The sequence below is a fragment of the Falco rusticolus genome, chromosome 2 (assembly GCF_015220075.1).
Source record: "Falco rusticolus isolate bFalRus1 chromosome 2, bFalRus1.pri, whole genome shotgun sequence".
Lineage (NCBI taxonomy): Eukaryota > Metazoa > Chordata > Aves > Falconiformes > Falconidae > Falco > Falco rusticolus.
Genome location: NC_051188.1, coordinates 11,693,956 through 11,717,705, shown reverse-complemented (window position 1 = coordinate 11,717,705; position 23,750 = coordinate 11,693,956). Strand labels below are relative to the sequence as shown.

The 23,750-nt window shown below is 35.5% G+C and overlaps 1 protein-coding gene across 1 annotated transcript in view; it reads right to left on the bottom strand.

Moving 5' to 3' along the window:
• The window catches only part of DEUP1 (deuterosome assembly protein 1), a 62,248-nt gene that overhangs the window by 232 nt on the left and 38,266 nt on the right, over positions 1 to 23,750 (bottom strand). Inside the window, exons 7-13 of the mRNA XM_037376512.1 lie at positions 23,056 to 23,268; positions 19,924 to 20,069; positions 19,205 to 19,310; positions 17,439 to 17,636; positions 16,291 to 16,377; positions 12,972 to 13,171; positions 6,320 to 6,620 (exon numbers count right to left, since the gene is read on the bottom strand). Coding sequence (XP_037232409.1) covers positions 6,320 to 6,620; positions 12,972 to 13,171; positions 16,291 to 16,377; positions 17,439 to 17,636; positions 19,205 to 19,310; positions 19,924 to 20,069; positions 23,056 to 23,268 — 1,251 coding nt within the window. The remainder of the gene's footprint in view (positions 1 to 6,319; positions 6,621 to 12,971; positions 13,172 to 16,290; positions 16,378 to 17,438; positions 17,637 to 19,204; positions 19,311 to 19,923; positions 20,070 to 23,055; positions 23,269 to 23,750) is intronic.

The window sequence follows — 23,750 nt, the reverse complement described above, 5'->3', positions numbered from 1 at the left end:
TCAAATTTTAGATTTGAAAAACATCTTAACCTGTAGCAGCTACTAACACTATGATGCTTTATATGTCTCCAAGAAAACATGAATTTGGGCACACATTTTTAAAGGCATTCAGATGCCTAAATGACATAATGTGAACCTGATCTTTAAATACCTGTGATATTCACAGCATTAGCATGTAGATTTTCCATTAAAACTTTAAATATCCCAATAGACAGAGCTAAGCTGCTTCAGAACCTCAAAAATCTTTGGATCAGCTAGAGGTTATGTTAGTCACTTGTATGATTTAAACAAGGACAGAAGACAATAATCTGGTTTTTGGAATTACAGAATATAACTAGTGTTGGATACTGCTGATTGCCTAGTATAATTTTAGCTGTCTGCTTCTGTGATATGATGCTTTCTGAGGAAAGCAAGAACACCTATGCTCATTTCTGTACTATCAACTTCAAGCCCTGACATTGTGGAGAACGTACTAAATTTTATTTGCTGCAAGTAGTTCACTGAAAAATCTTCTTCCCATTTAACAAGTGTTTAGTAGACTGAGACATAAACCATTCCAAAATCGGTCTTAAAATGGTTGCCATGGGATGTGGAGTTGTATAAAGTAAAGGACATAAGCGAGTCTCTGCTGGAACAAGCTCTAAATTTTTAAGCAGCAATTTTTGTTAATTCTTTTGCTAATACTTAAGATGCATTCATTGGAATGTCTTTATTAAAAGAAAGAAAAATTTTTTCTTTGCCTAAAGATATTATGCTTGTTTAAATAAATTCCATGGTTATTTTTATAAATACAATTTTATGACATGAATTTTTGAGTCGACTGAGAAAAAGAACTTAGTATAGAAGCTGTAATACTGAGTAAGAGAAAGATAATTTTCTGTCTTTATATGATCATATATTGAGAAAGATGATTGACATTTACTATCTTAATTAAACCATATGTTAAATAGTTTTAATAACTGATTGAGTTATTAGCCTAGAATCTCTGGTTTTGTTTTTCCTAGAATGTAAAAAGGAGAGTTAATCTGTCAGTACATCAAATAGGAATGGCTTCAAATGATTTAAATATTCAAATGTTTTGTGGAAAAGGCCAATTCTATTACACCTGTAGATTTTTATTCTAGGCTCCATTGTATCAGAATGGGGTATTCTCTATTTCCACGGCAACTAGAGACAGATTTGGTCTTTACTTTCAGCATGGTTTAAAACTGCCCTTTAGCATCTTTTCAGGCCAAAAGATACTAAATAGGGGAATGCTTTAAAACACTATTATTTTCAAACTCTGCAGCAGACCTTGAGATGAAATTTAGAGATTTTCTATAGGAAACCCCTTTTCTTTTCGAAGTACAATAAGTAACCAATAGCTGAAAATAAATTCTGAATATGATACCATCATTCTAGAGTGAGACAGGCTTCCTGATACAAAGGCCTCCTTAAATGAAATTCACAGATAAAGCAGAATCTTCCTTTTCTCAGTCCCTCCAGATCAGTGTTTTAACAGGGCAGGGAAGAAAAAATGATTTATTTTGCCATGTATGAATAAGAAATCCAAAGGTCACTTCATGCCACAACACTCTTCTATCAATACCTGCACTAGCAGGGATAAGACAGAATGTTCATCTTCCAAAGTTTGAGAAACTCTGGAGAGAGATCACCTGCCTTCTGGTTTTCCTCATAAATACATGCGTGATTTCCCATCAGTGAATCATCATTTTTTTCATATGAAGAGTTGTTCCCGAGATTTTGACTGCCACGGCTACATGCCCATTTATTCCTTCATGGGCTAGATCACAAATATATCTCCTTGTGACATTTGGATTCAATAATAGAGTTGGCAGTACTATTTTGAAGTATTTGAAGATGACTTTTGTATTATGAAGAAGACTTTGGATCTGGAGGCTTTAACTTAAAGAATCACCATGTGTTTAGCCTATGAATACCAGTTCTGAAATCACTGATTCAATAAGGAGCAAATAAAATACTTCCAGTGAGAAGTATAAGAAACTGAGAAAATGTGAATCTGAATATGAATTTAATAAGTCTCATCACCTAGAGAAAAAATGTCACATCAGGCTTTTCCATATGGGCAGCTGATTTACACGAGTGCTATTCTTCAGAAATGTTATATCAAGTTATGAGAGATTGTCAGAGATTCATTATAACAATGTTTACAATTGCTGACTTGCCATTAAAAATATACTGGCCTTACGATCAAGCTATCTTCCTAAAATGCTAGTGTCCTTTGCTTCAACTGGTGCTTACTTTGCAGTGTTTTTTCTTCAAATACACTGTAAACTCCAAATGAGACTTTTCTAAATTTCCTCAGAGTTGAAAGAAGAATGTTTATCACTTAGAATAAGCAGATCATGTTCCCTACATCTTACCCGAGGGTCAGACGTCACTATCATTTTAGATAGGTCCCTAATGCACGGGTTTTATGCACTCTGAGAGAAGGTTGTATTTCAACAGATCTAAAAGGCAACATTTCTTGTTAGCAACTAAGCTTTGCTTTCCAAGCCTCTGGTCTGTTCTTTCACTATGTTCTTTATTGTCTTTACTTTCAGTGCCTGAGGAAGAGCTATCGTAAAGAAACTGCTTCAATCCATGTCTCAGATGAGATTCATGGTCCCTAGTTTTGAATTTCTTCTTCTCAGATAACACTTACATCTTTTAGTTTTCTAACTGGAGCTGGATAGAAACAGGTTCATTGGTAAGCTTTCAACCTAATTTGTTTGGGTAGTTGAGAAACAAGGACTCTACTTTTTCATTTCTACAGTGTTAGCTGAGCCCATATTTCTTCGGTGTATAGCAGTAATGAGAACCACTTTCTTGCCTCATCATTTACTGGAAATGAGGGAGTGTACCTGATAAAGATGCATATTTCCACATATGAAACGTGCTAAATATGTCTTCCCTTTAAGCAAGAACTTCCCAAAGTGTTCATGAATTAACTCAATTGCTGGGGTGAAGCACTTCAGGAAGCTAGGTCTATTCTCTCTCACAGACTGCCTAATTAATTTGCCTAGAGTTAATCTCTTTCTTGCCCCATGAGCTGTACCAGCATTCTTGGATGCATCTTCAACAGGGCAGCAAGAAAGCTTTAACACTTGTGGTATTTTAACATTTAGTGGTCAAATCCTAGTGTGTTAAAGTCTTCTCATGTTTAGCCCCTTCTGCTTTCCAGGAAAGTTCTTGTAACACCAAGACTAGAAATTGGCCTGGCTATTTTCAGTCTCGCTGTGATTAAATCTGGGGGCTCTTGGGAGTCGTTTCCTCTAACCCTACACTGCAATACATCGTAGGCAGTATGCACAGATGCCTGTCTTCAGCGTGCTTCTGCTCATATATGAAGATCAAAATTGACATGCCTAGGAAATTGCCAAGTGACACAAGAAGACTTTTAGAGGGCCTAAGTATCTAATAAGCTAGGTAGTAGTAATACCTAAAAATGAGAGGTATGGACTACAGCATGCCTCAGGATACGACCAAGACTGTCAAAATCCTTCCTAATAATGTCCAGCGGTAGAATTTCCACAAATTTCCATTGCAATCTATTTATTAATCAGTTTCCTATCCTTAATATTAGAAAGTTGCCTAATGCCTGATTTAAATTTTCCTTGCTACAGCTTAAGTCTTTCTTGTCTTTCCAAGCCTTGAAAGCAAGAACAGACAACATCTGTCCATCATCTGAAGAGAAACATGAGAAGGTATTTGTGATTAGAAGTTAAAGATCCAGATCGGAAAGCACAATATACCTAACTGCTTGTTCTGAAATGGAGAAATTGTGTAGAAATGGAGAATTCTGAAGCTGCAAATAATTTTATTGGCTATTTTATTTAGTTATTTATTTGTTTATTTTCTGAAACTGGACATTGGACTATTCTATGGAATAGTCTTCCCAGAGACTGGGAAGGATTACACAGCCATCTTCTGAAATTGTTCATCTCAGAAAGAGAGCACAGCCCAAAGTACTGTTCAGAGAAAAAGTACTTCCCTATATCTGGAAAGCCTCAAAACAAGAATTTTTGGGGTTATGGGAATTCCTAGTGAATCCCAGCTGAGCTTCCTAGTTTACTCTAAGGCAAGACTGACTTTCACTACACATGTAACATCTAAGTAAGAACATGAAAGGACAGAGGTTCCAGTGGAGACATTCACTAAAGTTGTCTGAAGATTCTCTACAGGAAGGAGAGATGTCTTTGTCCAAAACCCTAAAGAATGTTTTCTCTCTTCCCTAAATACCAACAGAATAATATTGATATCAGGACACCACCTCCAACTCTGATGTTTTCAATTAGTGCTACAAATATTCTTCAGGAAAATGGTGCCTTGTAACATCTTCAGAAGTTCTGAAAATACTGGACATTTCACTTAGGTGAAACGTCAGTCCTGAAAACTCTGTCAAAGAACTCCGGTTTACAACATACTTTATGTTTTTTCTCCTCTTTCTCCTTGATGCAATGGCTTTCCATTTGAAGACAGAACTCTAGAGTAACAGACTGTTGAATCACCTCTGCACTAAAACTGTGGTATCCAATGTCAATCCAAGTGATGATTTAATTTTGGTGATCTTCTGAACTTGTGCCTGGTTCAATGCCACTGTTTTGGACTTAGACTCTGTACAAAAAAATATCCCTTGCTTAATAGTTTCATTATGTACTTTGCCCACACACCAGCTGGAAAGTGTTTTCCTCACAATCTAGTCAACTGTTTTGGCATCGACCCTGTCCTAAGTGCCAGCTGGGAAATGGTTTCCCTGCAGCTTGCAAAACTGCCTTAGAATGGACATTTTCCCTGGGCTGGCTGGAAACAGAAGCTTTGTGGTCTGGTGTCTCATCTGACACTTCTGATAGAAAAAAGGATGAGAATTGGTGTTTATCAGATTCTCCTGAAAAAAACTCCAAACAATTCCTTTCACAATTAGCAGTTCAAAAAGGAAAACTCTCAAGCCATGAGAAACCAAAAGCCATTTACTTAAAATTCCTGTGAAGCGTAAGAATTTTAAAAAAGGAATTGAGGTCAAACACCCAGGACTATGTGGTTTTCACTGTTCTTGAACTACTGGGACACAGTTCCTGGGACGTTGGTCAGTGAAGGGCCGCACTGCAATTCCTGTTTCCCAGGCAGGCTGTTACTGTGGTGCTCCATATCTACAGTGAGATTCTGGAATATGGAGACAACCTTCCAGGAGCCACATCTCTGATAGGAAAGGATGTGTGTCCATTTCTGAAGTGGACAGCAGAACCAGGATACAACAACCACAAACTGTTGGAAGATGATTGTTGGTATCATGATGCCTCTTTGCTCCTATTTAAGGTGATGAGTAGCAAGAAAATCGCCTGTTGGTTCCCCCAGTAAATGCTAAAGTCTTCCCTCTTCCCTCTTTCCTTTTTACAGGCTCAGCTACACATCCACAGTTCAGGATCCCCTGGGTACAAAGTTGCATGTATCTTATCACAGCTGGACACAGAGATGGCTACAGTCCATTCCTTACTAATCTGTTAGTTCCATTATTCAATGATGATGTGGTTGCATGGTTTGGAAGAAGGTCTGGAAAATAAATGCTAAGTTTTTAAGTGGGAAAAAATAGTGGCCTGTAGTGGAGGCCTAAGGATGAATAGAAGATACTAAGAAAAAGGATAAAGCTCCAATTTAAAGAGACATCTAAAATCAAAGAATTACAGACAGTTTTTCCTAAGAAGTTGCCTTAGGCAAGTGGGATTTATCCCACTTGTCATGGAGGTTGGTAATCTCCAGCCTACAAAGACTGAAAGAAAGAATGCTATGCTATTACTATTTCATTTCAAGAAAAATAAGAATTACAGCAGTTGTAATTTCTGTTCCTTTTCAAATACAGTAGCTAACACATAGAAAATAGTTGCTGCAATTCCTCTAATTTGTTCTATCAATCAAATGCCGTAGAAACTTGATTTGTCTAACAGCACTTAAGGCAGTAAGTTTGCAGGCATTATGGAAATATATTTAAAGCACAGTGCCCTTACAGAAGGCAATATGAAGCAGTGACCCAGTTTAGAAGGCAATGAGCTAAAATGTAGAAATTTCTCTCACAGTCACATAATGGCAGGTAATTATCACCATTGTTATTAGAACAGAGATATGGCCCAGGAGGGGATGTTCATTCTCCACAAAAACTGCATTTATGTTAGGATAAGGTATTTCCATTTTTGCTGGGCTGGCACTGTATAAAAACACTGATAATAACAACCAGAGCAATCTAATTTTTGGCTCCTCAAAGGCTGCATTTGGTCCACAGATGGATTTTTGAGAATATATGTGTTATAGGAAAATAGTTACTTACTGATAATTTGATTTCTTCTGCATTGTAAACAGGGCTTAGTAAGCTGCCTGTTCTGTCCTCTTCAGGAAATGGCTCACCAAAGCCTGAAGGATGCCCCAGTGGTGGCAATAGAGATTTATAAACTATTTTATTTTCACAACCTCTGTGAAGTGCATAAGAAGATGAAGTGCTATCTCTTTTTGAACAAGTGATATTGCCTTGGCCATACAAAGCGGGACTATGGTTTCTGTGGTATCCACTGACTATGAACATAGCAGTCTGTTGATGTTCCATTTCCCATGCATCTTTCTTTTGGAAAGTTCTAAAAGAGAGAAAAAAAAATCAAAGTATGAAAAGCAGTTAAAACTATAAGCTATCACAGCAAAGCCAAGAGGGTTTTTTTTTATTTGCTTATGCATTTTTTATTACCTAGCTGTTCAAAGTGCTTCACACAAGCTATAGGCATAAGATTAAGGATTACCAAATTGCAGCACTTTATCAGCTTTCCACCTATGTTACTGTAAATGTCTGAGTGTTCATTCCCTGCCTGCCTCAGCTGTGACCTAAATCACACTAACCCTTTCACTGGAGTTTAAGTTGAGTAACATTGCCATATAATTGTGGCAGGACAGGAGCTAAAACACAAACTCACTTCAGGTATTTGAAGATACCAATAATCCTTAAGTATTTGTAACCCATCCTTTGCCGAAGTTTATCATCCCTTCAGCTTTTCAGTAGATGAAGCTATGTAAGCACTCTTCACCTGTGTCTTGATAACTTAGCTTATAGTATAATAGGAGCTCAAGTGAATTTAACCACACAAACAGAGGAAATGAAATATGAAAGTGTACGTTAGATGGGAAACAAAAGTTGTTATTAGTGGCTGGATAATTAATTTTCATGTAATACTACCCTAAAAACAACATTCAAATAGCTGGAATTTAAAATAAACAGTTAAATAAGTTAAATACAAAAATAGTGCAGGAATCTTTGATCCTGCATTTTTACTGCAATACTAATTTTGCCACTGATTTAATGATAATATATTGGAGATTAATATGAGAAGTAAAGCAATTTGTGAAATACACTTTTTAAAAACAATTGTACAAGAACAGGCTTTTGTAACAGTAAGTGAAATCTTCAAACTTACAGAAGAATTTGAAAGTATTTTATTATTATGTTCCATAGCTCTTGTATCCCACTTAACAGTGATCAGAATGGATGTGAAAGCATATATTTGTATCCATTTGTAGTTCTGTAAAGCAAAAACTATTCTGGTTAACAGCAACTTAAAAAGAAAGCTGTTTTCTTCCCATTCAAAATATCTTCTTTTCCTGACAGTTAACTGAACAATTCTGAAGCCATGTTTATAAAAGCAGAGAATTTTGTGGCTAGCTTGTCCAGATGTCTGCTGAATTGGACTAATTTTCAATTGCATCTTTACTTGTATTATATACCAAAACATGCAAAAAAAAATATTTCAGGTTTTATTACATTTATGTTATGATATTTCTGACTGAGGTAAAAATTTCAATAGTACTGAGGTCTGTGCTTATGATAAAATTGAAATTTTAGTCTTGGGAGGTAACTACTATATTTAAATATGGTAGCTGTTTGAAAAGATCCTATCATTGCAAATATCCTAAAACACTTTACTAATTTGAAATGCAGCTATAAAAGCTTTTAAAGATCAAATTATCTGCCACTAAAATGTAATTATTATAAATATTCAAGCTGCTGAGATCAAAGGAAAAGAACTTTTTTTTTGCCAAGCACAGGGAAAGGGCAGTGTTTTCTGCAGAAAGATTACATTGTCATTTTCTAATCTTAATTTAAATACTTGGTGTTGGTAGAGGCTGGCTGTGCAGTCTTAACGGAATCTGCTTGCACATAACCCCTTGTGCTCTGGTTCTGGCTGGGATACAGTTAATTTTCTTCATAGTACCTGGTATGGGGCTCTGTTTTGGATTTGTGCTGGGAACAGTGTTGATAATTCAGGGATGTTTTAGTTGCTGTTGAGTAGTGCTTATACAGAGTCAAGGCCTTTTCTGCTCCTCACTCCATCCCACCAGTGAGTAGGCTGGGGGTGCACAAGATGTTGGTAGGGGAAACAGCTGGGACAGGAGACCCCGCTGACCAAAGGGATATCCCGTAACATATGGCATCATGCTCAGCATATAAATTAGAGGGAAAGCTGGCCAGGGGCTGCTGCTTGTGAATTGTCTGGACATCAGTTAACAAGCAGTGAGCAACTGGATTGTGCATCACTTGTTTTGTATATTCTGATTCTTTTATCATTATGATGATGATGATGATGATGATTTTCACTTCCTGTTCTGTCCTATTAACTGTCTTTATCTCAACCCATGAATTTTACAGGGTTTTTTGCCTATTCTATCCCTCATCCCACTGCAGGGCAGGGAGTGAACAGCTATGTGGTGTTTAGCTGCCTGCTGGGTTCAACCACGACGGCCCTGAAACATGAAACTGAGTAGTCCATAAATGGACTGTGCAGAACAACTCAGAGAACTAATGAAGAACATATTTTTCTCAGATTATAAAAGAAGTAGTGATTAAGATACTCCGAATGCTACAGGAAAGCAAATTGTAAGCACAGTGCTATAATATTATTAAGTATATATTCTAACATAAAACTCTCTGAGAATATTCACCAAACCTTCCATTTTTCTACAGCACCTAAAATGTTTACCATTTACCTTTATGGGGGCAGAGTTTTCTCCTTTCTTTCATGCTTCTCTTTAAATAAATAGACTCTACTCTTTGGCACAAGATAAAACTTCCCCTCGCCACCCCCCCTCCACCCCCCATAAAGTCCATTCCATCTATCGTTTGGATGAAGGATATTGTGAAAAAAACTGCCACAACTGCAGATAGGTGGCATGAATAATAAAATCACAATTTTTTTTCATCTTCTGTTCTGACCTTTTTGGAAGTAATTTCCTCTGTAAACCCACAGTAAAGTCTATGTGATCTGTGCGCTCTTTTCCCCCAGAACTGCTTCTCTGTGTATTTAATAACAGTTATTACTGTTGTGTTATAGCTTACTTCACTAAGACCAGAATTTTCAGACTTGGGTGCCTACAGTTATGGTAGCTTTTAGATAGGAAAACCAGATGCCCCCCTCCAAAAAAGGACCAATTTCTTAAAGGAACTCCACTTCCTACTGTCATTCACAGGATTGCTGGGGCTGTTTGCTATCTTGGAAAAACACGACACTTACATTTAGGTGCTTTGATATGAATGCTATGCCTTCACTTCAGACAGATTTCACAGTTGGGGTTTAAATTTCTGCCAGTTCAGTGCAAAATAATATCTAAGAACCGAGTTCTACTTTGAATACAAATGTAAGTTAAGCAAGTATCTGCGAATTTGTAAAAAAATGTCCATTTGTTAGCACTGGCAATGAAAATACACTATAACAGCAGCTGAATAACTTATGCTTTCAGTGGTTTTACTGTCATAGAGTATTTAACATATACACATACTTCACAAAAATAGTATCACTGTTGACATGGAGACATGTGGAACAAGAAGTGAAAGAACAATGTCCTCGCAAAGGGAATTTATACAGACAGGATCGATTTTTTCAGACTCTTATGTAAAATCAACCTGGTCCCTATGCGATCAATGACTTCAGTGGTGCAAAACAAATTCCTAACACAGCTTGTGCTGGTTGACATACCTCGTCTTGAGAAAGAAACCAACAGATTTTTAATGACCAGAATGTCTTCAGAATTCGTGTTGTTGCTTTTACCTTGCAAGTGTAACTGCTAGCTTGATTTTAAAAATGGTTTAAAAGTATTTTCCTGAAGAGATTGTTTTCACTGTTTCCAGTTTATCTATTGCAGTAACTGATACAGTGGTGAGTATGGCTATGACTGTGTGACCTCCAAAGTGTAGCAAAAACCTCTTTAAGATAGATATTTCACTGTCAACACAGGTCCTTTGAGCAAACCCCAGCTACTTCAGCAGGCATTTATTCCTAGCCTTTACCCCTCGCTTTTGCCACATGGTAAAAGTGCACTTCAGCTTGACCAGTCACCTATTTTGTGTATATTTTTATGGTAAGTTAATAGCCTTTCTTTTGGGAACTCACACGCATGTTTTAATTTTGGATGAAACAGGCTAAAGATACCAGTTTCATCAGAGAAAGCCCTCTTCACTGATGAAAAAATTTAAGTCAACTGTATGCGTCCACGGTCTAAATAAAGGAATGAAATCTTGAGGGTGGGGAAAGCTTATGTAAATGGCAATTAGTAGTAAGTCAATTATCATATATGAGAACAGCAATCAATTAAAGTGGTTATAAGCAGGATGGGGTCACAGTCCTTCTTAGCAAAAAGACGCTGCTCCCACATATCTTAGGTTTGTAATATTTAGAAATTCCCTGTATACTGAAAGAAGAAGAAATCATACCTCTTTCTAAATTGCCAATATAATTTCCTGCAATTTCCTGTATTTTCTCTAGAGGTCTCCTATCTACCTAATGGCAGTGCCCATGCTTAGGATTCTAGTACTGATTGTATGACATGACTGAAAAATATTATAGAATATACTTGGTTAAAGAGGTTTTTTTACTTTGTGCAAACTTTTCTAGGTTTTTGAATACAAATAGGAAAAACAAATAGTACAGCTTCTGAAAATTACTATTTTAAACACACACACATACCCCCATGCACAAACACTGTTTTCTAATTTTTTACTATGTAAAATAAGTCTTTGTGCCCTTTCTCCAGTGCCATAATTACCATGGAAACAGAACTGCAAATTAAAACAGAAGTAACATGGTTTATGCTCACAATAAAATAAAACATACCCCAGAGTTTAACTCAACCAGCATCAATTGCCTGGTTTATCTGCATACATTTGTGGTTGAATATTTAATTTCAGTTTTCTGAGAAATTCTTGAGGTAGTCCCCTGTTTGGGAACAGAGAAATGATAGTGTAAAGAGGGCCCACTCTTGAAAAGACTGGCTGGCTGGTGTGTATCTACAGTACACGTGGAATTTGCATGTCTTTTGAAATCTGTGTATGCATTTATTTAGCTGAATAGCTTTTCATTTAGGAAATCAAATGCATGTTTTGGATCCTGAAAACCAAGCTCAATATGACTGTTTAATCAGATTAATTAGAATAATAAATTAAATTGTGTTCAGTAGTGTGGTTGTGAGAAAGCTTAGCTCTTGCAGGTTTCTTTCTCCCAGTTTTGGTTTAATTTTGGTCTTCAATTGCTATGAAATCAAACTCCTGCAAATTACCTGCATAGTTCTATTGTCTCATAGACTTAAAATCTCATCAATGAAATTTCCTCATGTACAGCAAGTGTAATTCCTGAGAAAATGGGAAACAAATCTTACTTTTTCTCATTTAAGAAGAGTGGAAGCATAAGCAAAAATTGTGCTGACCAATTTTTGATGAAATTATGAGACCTACAGGTGCAGAATAGTCTGTATCTTGGTCTGTAAATATTTGTTTCAGCAAGATCTTCAACATAATTTGAAACTTAGTAGAACAGCCATATCTGCCACTTGCATTTATATATGTGTGTATTATGTTATGCATATATATGTACATACATGTTTTTTATATATATATATATATATATTTTTTTTTTTTTTACATAGACATGAATACTACCTTCAACACTAAACATCATATTTAAAAGGAAATTTTAGGCAGGAATGTAGCTATATGTAACAGGATATTTTTCTATTTTGTGGAAAGAAAATTACTTTAAATTTTGCCAAAGACTAAATGTATGAGTTTGAAATCTTAACCTGTACAATCTGGCTCCCATTACTTAAACTTTGCTTCACTGTTTTACATCAGTGCTGTCATGTAAGTTCTTTATTATAAATGATCAAAACATTTAGCTTCTATTAATTTTTATTCTCTTCTACTGTGAAATATTGTTTAGCAGGGAGTTTAATTTTCTTTTTATGCCTGCAATGCCATGATTATAACATGTTTGAAGGTAATTCAGTGCTTCACTGTATACAGGGAAATAAGCAGGAAGTCATCACTATGTTTTCTATGAGTCTGAGTATTCTTAAGTCTCATTATTTTTCCCTAACAAGGACTTCATTGCAGTAATGATTTATTCAGGGCATCTGAAATTATGTTCCTTTTAAAAATCAGGTCACCCAAGAACACCAAAACTAGACAAAGCATTAAAATACATTTAATGAAACTTCCAACAAATTAAACTGGCAGGACACAAAGCTTATCAGCAGGGGTTGTAGTTCAAACTGCTTATTAAGGTAACCTCCTGTGGAGCAGTTTACCTCTCATGTTGGTTTTTATATTCTTTCCTTGTCTTGTTTTTATTTGGCAGTAAAAATACATTCTGTCCTGTTTTGCAAAACCTGGAACTAAGAATAACTTAAACAGCACATAAAAAGTTTTTAAAGTTGTTTCGTGTGACAAATACTAAAATAATGATACAACATTTCTGGGACTTCATTCATTGCCAGATTCAATTAGCCACTCAGAAAAATGTAGGAAATTCTTACAAATATACTTAAGTCTGATATTTATGTTGGTGGGAGTTCTGAATGAATTGAAACAGAAAAAACCTGAATAGTTTGGCCCAGTTAGATGCTTCCAAAAAACTTACAGGAAGTTTCATATATGTGTACATTCTAAATATTACCTTTCTTCCTTTTCTTGCATCTTTGAATTGGTTTGGTAGCTGTGCTCTGTTTCTCCAATTGTATCCATGTGACCCAGTATTGATGTTTCTGTGTCATTTTGTAGTTTAACAATACTATTTTGTAATCTTACATTCTCATGTTCCAGTTTGTGAATGGAAGCTGTGAAATTTCCATGTTCTTTGTTAGATAAATCTGTACTCTGTGAAAGGAGATAAACCCATCATAAATAGTTATTTTTTCCACAATAAATGGATGTTAGGATTTTTAACAAGCAAACACAAAACAATGTTCTATGTTAAAGAAAGGCCTAGCTACCCTATATAATCATGCAGCACTTAGAGCAAACCAAGAGAATTGCCTCCAGAAAAAAACCACTGTGGATAAATGGGAGAGAAGGGATAACAGCCTGTATAACACAATAAAACAAATTAAAATTTCTCAACTAACATGCATTCAAAATATTATTGTTGTAAATTCATCTCTTGCTTTGTAAAACTCATGACATAAAAGCAACCATAACAGCTATAGCTACAGACTGTATTGCTCCCTCCAGTAACAATTCCACCAAAAATAACAAGAAAAATCATAGAAGTTCATTACTATACTGGATACAGGGTATGTCTACAGGCACAATTTAATATCTGTGTCAAGATACAGTCACCTTCTGTTTCAGAAGCAGTAAAGTAAAGCCACATTAGCACAGGGCTCTCCATCTGTGTTACTAAACCCTGCTTCTCAGTTGGGTTAGCCCACATAGTACACAAGTCAAAATGCTGAAAGCGCAAGCAAGTCATGCACTGCAACCAGGGGCTAAAGAGGTCCATCCACTATGATATCAAAACGGGAAGGTGGAGATTACCTCTGGAAGTAGACTAGCCAGGATATTCCATTCCTTTTTTGTCCTATCACTTTTTCCATGAAGCCTATGCTGCACACCTGAGCTAGCTAACTTGGAACTACCTCTCTGCAGAATACTGCATTGCATTGTGTAAATTTATTTGCAATAACAGTATGCAGTCATCAACAGAAAATTCTCAAAAGATTTATCAGATTACACACAGAAGACTAAAACCCCATACATTTTTATTAAGTTGTGCTTTCCTATATTTCTAGATTTACCTTATTGTTTTGGAACCGTACTGGGTCTGGCTGAGCCCCACAGCATCCCTCATAGTGCTGTGCTTGTACCGGTAGCTAGAAAGGGGTGATAACACGCCAGTGCTCCGGCCACTGCCCAGCACTGCTCACAGCACCAAGGCTGTCTCTCCAGCCTTCCCCCCTCACCAGTAGGCTGGGGGTGGGCAAGATCTTGGGAGGGGACATAGCCAGGCCAGCTCACCCGAAGTGACCAAAGGGATATTCCGTACCATATGACACCTGCTCAGATATAAAAGCTAAGAGAAAGGGGGGGGGGGGGGAGGAGGGGCATTTGTTATTTACAATGTTTATCTTCTGGAACAGCCAGTATGTGTACTGAAGCCCTGCTTCCCTGGAAGTGGCCAAGTATCGCCTGCTGATGGGAAGTAGAGAATAACATCTTTCCTTCACTTCTGTGTGCATGAATTTTGCTATTGCTTCATTAAACTGCCTTTACCTTGACCCACAAGGGTTTTTTTCCATCGTATTTTCTCCCTCCCTGTTTTGCTGGGGAGGGGAGTGATAGAGCGGCTTGGTGGGCACCTGGAATCCAGCCAAGGTCAACTCACCACAGGAACCCAGTAACTCATCATTATTAATCATTTGGTTCTCAGTATACTGCTAGCACAACTGGGCTCCTGCACCTGAAAGCTTGTCTATTGCTTGCACTGACTGGTCTGATGTCACCTCTTCCTGTAAACCTTGCCTTCCTTAGCTAGTTTTAGGGGACATTTATGAGCCAAGCTGGCATGGAAGTGCCAGAAAGTATAAGAAAATTTAATATTTTGTGCAAGGATGGGAGGAGGAGGCTCAGCTATGTCTCCCAAGTGGAAATGAGTGGCAGAACACAGGAAGAAGGATAGTGCTAAGTCACCTTACCACTAATAGCTCTAGAATGAGCAGTACAGTTATAATGGCATGAACCCTAAAACTGAGCTGGCACAGCTACATTGTTTTTGAAATCTAAACAAGTAACCCTGCCTGATGATCCATTACACCACACTGACTTAGGCTGGTATTAGTTTGAGGGATCTGTGCTCTGCTGTACTGTACAAACACATCTGTAAAAAGCTCTCTGGTCCCTTCAATCTCAATATAAAATGTCTGACAATCTGTCAACATTTAGATCCTCACAATAATTAGTAAAGTAGGAAAGAATTATTAAGTCCACCAACACCTTGGTATATGTAGTGACCTTGGTATAAATAGTAACTGGATTTTACAGTTAAAATTCAACAAACACGTGATATGTACAAGGATTCTTGTCAGACAGCTCTGCTCTTCTCAGTCTTCATGAACAATATCACTGTAGAGAAGAGCTACACATGCATACACACATCCATCTATGTTTCCACAATAATGTATCATATGTACACATATATATATGCACACATAATAGTGTATATGTATATCTAGGTAATACATCACTGATAGACATATATGCTATTTTAAGGGTGTGGAAAAATGTGACATTTTTTCATGCATTTCTCAGTCTACAGTAAGACAATTAACTGGCTACAAATCCCCCAGAGATGTATTTACAAGCAACATTCCAGTGTTTTTTCTAGTGGTAGATACAGTAACTGCAGATATTCTGTAAGCAGGGAATGTTTTGAAGCTTCTCGTGGAAATCAACATATATAATATTTATTATATCTGTATAAACTATAGATCTACATGATAGTATGGCACATTTTTTATGAATTAAACTTTAAAAATCCCTTGTTTGGAGAAAAATAAATACTAAACTCTGAAAATAAGATGGGTGGGGCCAAAATAAATATTTTTTTACACTTCTGTTTAAATATCGTATGAACAAAGAGGTGAAATAGTAAAAAGGGGACATATTATTGTATCTTTGAGAATGAAGACGATTTAAAAATAAATATTTTCTAAAATAAGTGACATCACTTACAAAAAATAGGCTCCCAAAACCTGCTGAGTGTCTAGACAGTTACTGAAAAATTTAGCTTACTTCTAGTTTACTATGATTAAAGTCAGAATTATTCCCAGCTATACCCATCTTCAGGCTGTGTGTGAATACCATGTGGTTTTGGTTATGTCATGCACCTTATTTTATTTTACGCAAGCCAGAAATCTCTAAATCTGCCATGATCTCAATCTACATTGAAAATACATATAAATAACTAATCTGCATATTGTAAAGATTAAAAAAATTACCATGCAACTTTTACACTCCTGGTTTTCTACCATCGCTTTCAAACGTGTGTTTTCAGATTTGATAACTTTGTATCGGAAATCCAATAACTAGGAAAAGATTAAATTCTTAGTTAAATACAAGAATGTTACTGTTAGCTTGAATTAACACTGAGTATGTATAGGTAATTTTATATGTATATATAATATATGTATAAAATTTTAATTTTACAAAATATACATTAAAAATTCTGAAACTAACTATAATACTTTTTTTTCAAAAACAGCAATACTAAAGCAAAAAGAAGTCTTAAACAATCTATACAAGATATAGAACTGCAATGCCTCTGATTTTATTTACATTTTTGAAAGAAGTAGTTACTTAGGAAAATAAGAGTTCACATCACATGCAATTATGAGATGCAAAGAGGGACAGATTTTTCAGTCCACTGAAACTGGACGAAATCCTAGTCATGAAGCCTAGGAACAATATCCACTCTTAGTGATACAGTAGGGAATATGGCCTGGTAAAGAGTGTCACACACTAGAAGATGTCTCTCATTTTCCCACACCAACTTTCCTATTAAAAGTATTAAATGGATCACAATTTTTAATATGCAGTGACCCTCTCAGAAAACCCAGAGATACCCTGAAACCTCTCAATATGAAGGTTTTCATATTTGATTTACAAAATTAAGAAATGAAGATAACATTTGTTTTTAAAACAAATTTGCCATTAAAAGACTGGTATCTGACAGTTTTCAGCTTTAAAATTACCAGAATTTTCTAAGCAGATTTGTAACGTTCTTGGAAAAGCTTTAAAAAAACCTGAAAAATTAGGAAACGTTCTAGATGATCTAATAAATGGTTCTAATGATAAAGAAGCGCATATATTAACAACAAACTGGAAGTTTTCAAGATCTTTTGCATGTTAAAATGGTAACTACATTTGATGGTCTGAATGAACTGCAATTTAGATTTACAATTGACATTTACTGGTGCTTTCTTGTTCCAGTATCAATTTGGCTGTTTTAGTAATACTTCACAGATATTACAGCACTGCTGATGAAAACTACAGCAAGAAATGTAAATGTCCTTTTTCACAGATAATGTATGTCATTATCAATAGTGTGGAGTAAAATGATCTAGGCTGGTTTTTCCTGCTTGCATACCTGTTGTTTTGTTAGCAATTTGTCTTTTATCTCTAACTCCATTTTTAACTGTCTTTCCAGAAGACTAGCTTTCTCCATGATAGTTGCTATAGTGATCTCCTTTTGATGAAGCTCTTCTGTCAGGTCAGAGATTTCTGTCTTCATTCTTTCCTGCTCAGAGCAATGGGACTGCTCCTCTTGATAAACATGGTTTCTTATCTGTAGCAAATATGTTTCAAAAAGAAAAAATGTGGTGCAGTAAATATGATTGCATCACTTGCTACATATCAGCGACTTCTTTTGGTGTTGCTTCCAAGGCACCAACTCTTCTAACAGAATCAGAAATTTTTGAGATTTTATAATAAAATGTCTTAATGAGTCAGTGCACATAGCTTTACTTATATTTACATCTTTTTGCAACCCTTCCCTTGTGCTTTCATTTGCCTATTTAATATTAGAAATGAACAAAATACAAGGCATTTAAATTAATATTTTTAAATAATGTAATAAAAATAATGTTAATTTTAGGAATTGGAATTTATGGCAAAGAATATCCAAGGAAATAGCCTTGGATATTCAATAAACCTAATTTATTTATATTGCTCCTAAATTAATTCAGGTTTAAAATAAGTTTAATGCAGCCTAAATAAACTTAGAAGCAATATAAATACATCAATGTAGAGACTCTTTAATTAGAAACTATATTAGAAATAAAGAGTATATATGGTAAATCACTTCATGAGAATTTTTCCTGTCATTATATATAAAATTCAAAGTCAGGCTTTCTGCACTATCTCCTGTGCAGAGCTCTCCAAAGAACCAACACAAAGATCGTTTTCATAATCTTTCTACTATAACCAACAATTTAGTACCGATAGATTTTTTTATTAGGTAAGAAACAAAACTACAAAACCCAGCATAACAACCTTTGAACCCATTTCAATCATTGCTTGCAGTACTGTACACAATCAGTAACAGATGGCATTTCATTTTTATTTATGCAAACTACACAGAAATACTAGAATTGTAAACAAATACATGTAGATGCAAAAACCCTAAGAGCTAGATCACGACTCATGTGCCAAAATTGCTGCATCCAAGTCACCTGCATCCAATCAGAGGTATTCCTGCTTACATTGCTACTCAACAAAACCACAACATGCCTGAAGAGGATTTCTGAGCATCCTCTACTCCCAAAGTGTTTTGGCCTGCCAAGCCATGTGCCATTCCACAGTGCCATGACATTACTGCTTGCACACAGCACTTCTGAAATATGTAATGCAATGTGATGCATCGTTCAAATTAAACAACACTGCCTTAGACTGTGCAGCAGGTGACTGATTAAGCTTAGCCTTGTGTGGGTACCTGCCATAGTGACTTGTATCAGTTGATCCATTAGTATATCTTACATCTAAGACCACCTACAAACTACTACTTACTTCTTATAGCCTATTAATTACTCATAGCCTTGGAGAATTTATTACTTGCATGGTTTTATCTGAATCACAGTGAAGCTTAGGCTTGGTCTCTTCCATTATTTCAATGAAATAGCTAGCTCTGTTAGTGCACAGAAGCAGAATGTCAATTTTACAGCTGTACAACTACCTCTGGAAATGTAACCATATATGAAAACTTTTTCATGTATGAAAATTTCATGCTCTCCTAAACGCACAACTTATCCTCCTGCTCTCTTTTGTGTATGTACATACCCAAGGTCAGTACTTTGCTCTCTTCTGTGAATGCTATTTTGCAGCTCAGATCTGGAAATACTTAATAATATGAAATACCTTGTTTAGCTCTTCTTGTTGGTGTCCTTGGCTTTGTGCCAATAGTAATAACTCAGTGTTTTTATTTTCTAGTTGCTCAGTAAATTGTACACAAGATGACTGATGCCTTTAAATAAGACATAAACAAAACATGAAATAAGAACATTCAATAACCTTTACCTTACAGTATCCTCTCCACAGTTTTAAACTGTGGAAGACTTGCTTGCTTGCTGATGAAAAAAACCCCACAAAACAACCATAGATTTGGCCTAAACGAGATTGGATCTTGAGAGTTTTCTAGAGATTAAGGACAATGCAAATGCGTGCAGAAAGAATCCTGATGTCTCCTGTAGACTGGTATTTCATATAATCTCAAAGAGCTACAGTAGATTAGATAAATCGTAAAAAGATTAATGTTTTACGCAAAGGAGGTTAGGGAAAATCTCAATCACACTACTTCCAAAGTATTTTAATGCCAAGAAAATGAAAGAGACTGTAAACATACAAATAGAAATATATGAAATGCATTGATTTGCAAGTATCTGAGCAGCATTAAAGCTTTTTAACAGAGCCAGCACCTATTGCCTGCAATCTCTTCATATATAATTGCCAATGAAAATGTTTATTCTAAAATTGTTTAGAAACTGGCATTTGACTCCAGAGTGTTTTATTAAACAGACTTAACTTAAATCAAATATATGAAAGAAGTTAGTAGCTCAGAAGTACTTATTAATGCATACTTTATTTGAATTTCCTGCATATCTTTATTCTCTCTGATTTTCAATAATTCTGTAGGCAACTGTTGGCATTCCAGTTGTATCCTTCTCCAGAGAGCATCCCATGATTGCAGCTCACTTCTCATTTCTGAAAAGCCTGCCTCCATGTTCTAAAGAAACAAGCAAATATATGAATAGTTGAATAAAATTAGATAGCTCAAAATGCTGTATTATAATTTTATATTATAATTATATATTTTCAATACTGGTATAATTTGTATGAAAGGACATACATGCTTTTATTTTGAGTTTCATTTCTGAAAAAGGCATTGCTTTCATGTCAGTTCCTTCCTTTCTCCAGAAACGGCATCTAAAAATCAAATGCTGGATATTTTTTAGCTTTTGTGATGTACCAATTCATCTGTCTCTGAAACTATCCTAGGAAACATCATTCAGAAGTTCTTTATTCTACTAAATGCATCAAAAATACAGTTTGCTTGTTTCAGCAGGTTCTGTACCCTAGAGCATGCTTCACATAAGAATTAGGGCCATAAGTAACTTCATTTTCTATTTTCCTAACAACATTTCCAAATTTATAAGCTTGAAAACTACAAGGCTATAGAAAGGCAGGATTAGGAGCATGTCTTCATTAAACACTGCCTAGAAGCTTGGAGCAGATATACCTAGATATCTACTTAGATAAGGTGTGTGCTCCAAAACTAGTTCTATCTGCATGGAGTGAATTCCCTATTCAAATGAAAGTCACAAAGTTTTCAAACAGTCACAACAAGATTTTTCTTAGGGACACCACAAATCTTAGCTCTATTTTACCTTTAATTTCTGATTGGTAATGTGATAGACAACCTGAAGATACATATACATTTCACATCATAACATCCAAATTCCCCAAAAAATCAGAATTCCCTCAAAATATACTGAAAACATATTAAGAAAATAACTTGGAAATATAACCCACAAATAACAAAAGTAGCAATAATAATCAGATTCTTGCAATAATAATAATAATAATAATAATAATAATAATAATAATAATAATAATAATAATAATAATAAATAATAACAACAACAACAATATCCAGAGAATACTTATTTCCGCTCACCCAAAATCCAAAAGCATGTTCCAGATTAAAAAGAAAAAGGATTTCCTAAGGATGTTGATCCTTTGCCTTTAAAATTATTACACTAAAAGCACTAGCGTTTTTGGTAATTTCTTCATTTTATTTTAATATAGTTTCCATGTTTAAAAGCAAAAATAAAGCCTTTAAACTTTCAAAAGACAACTGGAATCCAGAAATGAAACCGCAAGCAAGGAACTTCAAAGGTTTATTTCCCTTAGAGCCTCATATGTGAATGACCTTCCTTCCAAGAAGCCTGTGGTTTTCCTCTGGCTGAATGGGCTGCTGAAGACAGATATGAAGCGCTTTTGCGTTTTTTATAGCATATATAGATTAATTCATCTTATCCTTTGTTAAATTAAGGCTGAGAGAGCTTTTTTAAACTCTGAAATGCAAGTCTGGGCATATTGAAGTGAAATAAAGCTTAATGAACTGTTAAAATTGTCTGCAAGACTTGCTTATGATCATCTTCATGACTTCAACATTGAAGAAATAGCCACAATTATTTTATAATATATGAATTTGGGGGAGGGTTATCCCTCTGACTTCATTCTAGGGTGGATAAGGGCAATGGATGCTGCACAACTGTGTGGTAGAACTCATGCAATCTGCGGCAGACTGCAGTCATACATATTTACATAAATTGTATTTTCTTCTGTGAATTATAATAGCAGCAACAACAGCAGCTGCAGCTGCAGCTGCAATAATAACTGCAACAGAACTTCAAGTAAAGAATTTCACACATCACTTAAAAAAATAATTTAGATATGTACCACTTAGTATTTTAGAAAATATCTATTGCATCTAGTTTAGTTTAGAAAATATCTAATTCAATATAACTTTTTAATAGTTTGTTTCAAGCTGAAAACTACCAAATCCTCTCTTTTCTTCTGTGAAGTTTTGCTTCAACTAGCTTACCGTGTTCAATACAAAAAGCGAGTCTTAGAAATTTCCTGATCAGCTCCTGTTCTAATTCTACTCAAAGCTGTTTGTGGTAGGTTGACCCTTGCTGGATGCCAGGTGACCACTAGAGCCACTCGATCACTTCCCCTCCTCAGCTGGACAGGGGAGAGAAAATATAATGAAAAGCTTGTGGGTGGAGATAAGGACAGGGATGGATCACTCACCAATTACCATCACAGGCCAACACCTGAAAGCATCCTCCACCACATACGTTAATTCCTATAGCGTACACTGCTTATGCAGTTAAAACTCTGCAAGGTTGTCTATAAACAGAAATAGATTATCTTTCTTCAGAAAAAGCTGAAGTTACTATAGGCCACTCAATATATTACTGAACCTTGAAGTGCTTACATACATAAGAAAATATACTAATTTGTATATGTTATATATATATAAAAAAGCAACAAGAATCTCATTCCAGATCCGTTTCAAAAATAGCTAATAAAAAAGGCTGTAAAGACCTTGTATTATCTCAATCTTGTCAGAACTCATATATCTTGACCAAAAGAAGAGGCCTAAATGGTTGTCTTCATAGATCAGTGCTATGCTGAAAACCGGAAAACTAGGGATAAGATAAAACCTGATGGTTCTTCACTTGGTTGGCGACTTCAAAATTAATTGACTGCAAAATCTTCTTTCAATAATAATAAAGGATACCATACACTTTTCTTTATAATTATTTACTAGCTATATGGCACAGTGCACAAGCTGTAAATCAGATAAGGAGACCTCATAGAAGTAATTTATATACAAGGAACCAAGTGAACTAGGCTAAGTTCTTGTCGATGCTACAGATACAGGAAAGTTGTAATACCCTAGATAAACAGACAAGAACAAAAGATACTACTGCATATCAAACGTTTATGTTTTCTCTTTAAGTGTTACTCAAAAAATTGTACTGCTCACAGCTCGTTCTGTGTTCTTGCAAAGAGTATACCTGATGTACATATCTTTTAGATTGGCTTCTCAGTAAAGCTTTTTGAAGTATACTCCTAAGTAATTAATTATCCAACATTAATTCCACAGTTGTCATGAAAAGAACCCCAACTATTACTACCTGGAACTGGTTTTGGTACATTTTTAGAACCTCTCGGAGTTTCAGATTTTCCTCTTCCAGTTTATTCTTGTTTATTGCCATTTCATTCACAGTTGCCTTTAGGTTTTCAATAATCAGCTCATCCTTTTCACTGTTGGGATGGCCATAAGTAATCACCTCTTCTTGGTTTTGTTTCTTATTGCTTATTTGGAATTGGTAATTCTGGGTCTGCTTCTATAAAACAAGAAAATCTTTTAAGTGAAATTCAATAATTACTTGTAAATTGCTAGGACCAAACCATTACTCCTAAAATCCTAAAGCTATTTCCATCTACACCAGGATTTGCTTAGAAAAAATGGCACAACTGGAATAGTTTGCATTACTTCTCTAAAGGATATTTCGTTTTTTTTAAGCCTCATATTCCTGCCCTCCATAAAAAATGCTTCAGAAACTTTCAAGGACACAGAATTTTTTCAAGGATGTTTCTCCTCTGCTGTGTATTTCCCTAGCACTTATTGTTAATTAGCCTCAAATATGAGAAAGATGATTATGATGACCTACTCAAAGCAGTTACCTATACAAAACAATTTGAGAGAAATGTTCTTTGATTCATCGAACTCAGTAGGAGTTGTGTGTGTGTGTGCCTCAGGGAAGATACTAACCTTTGACTAGAAGGCCAGCATTACGTAGTTCCTGTATAAAGAGCTCAGTTACTA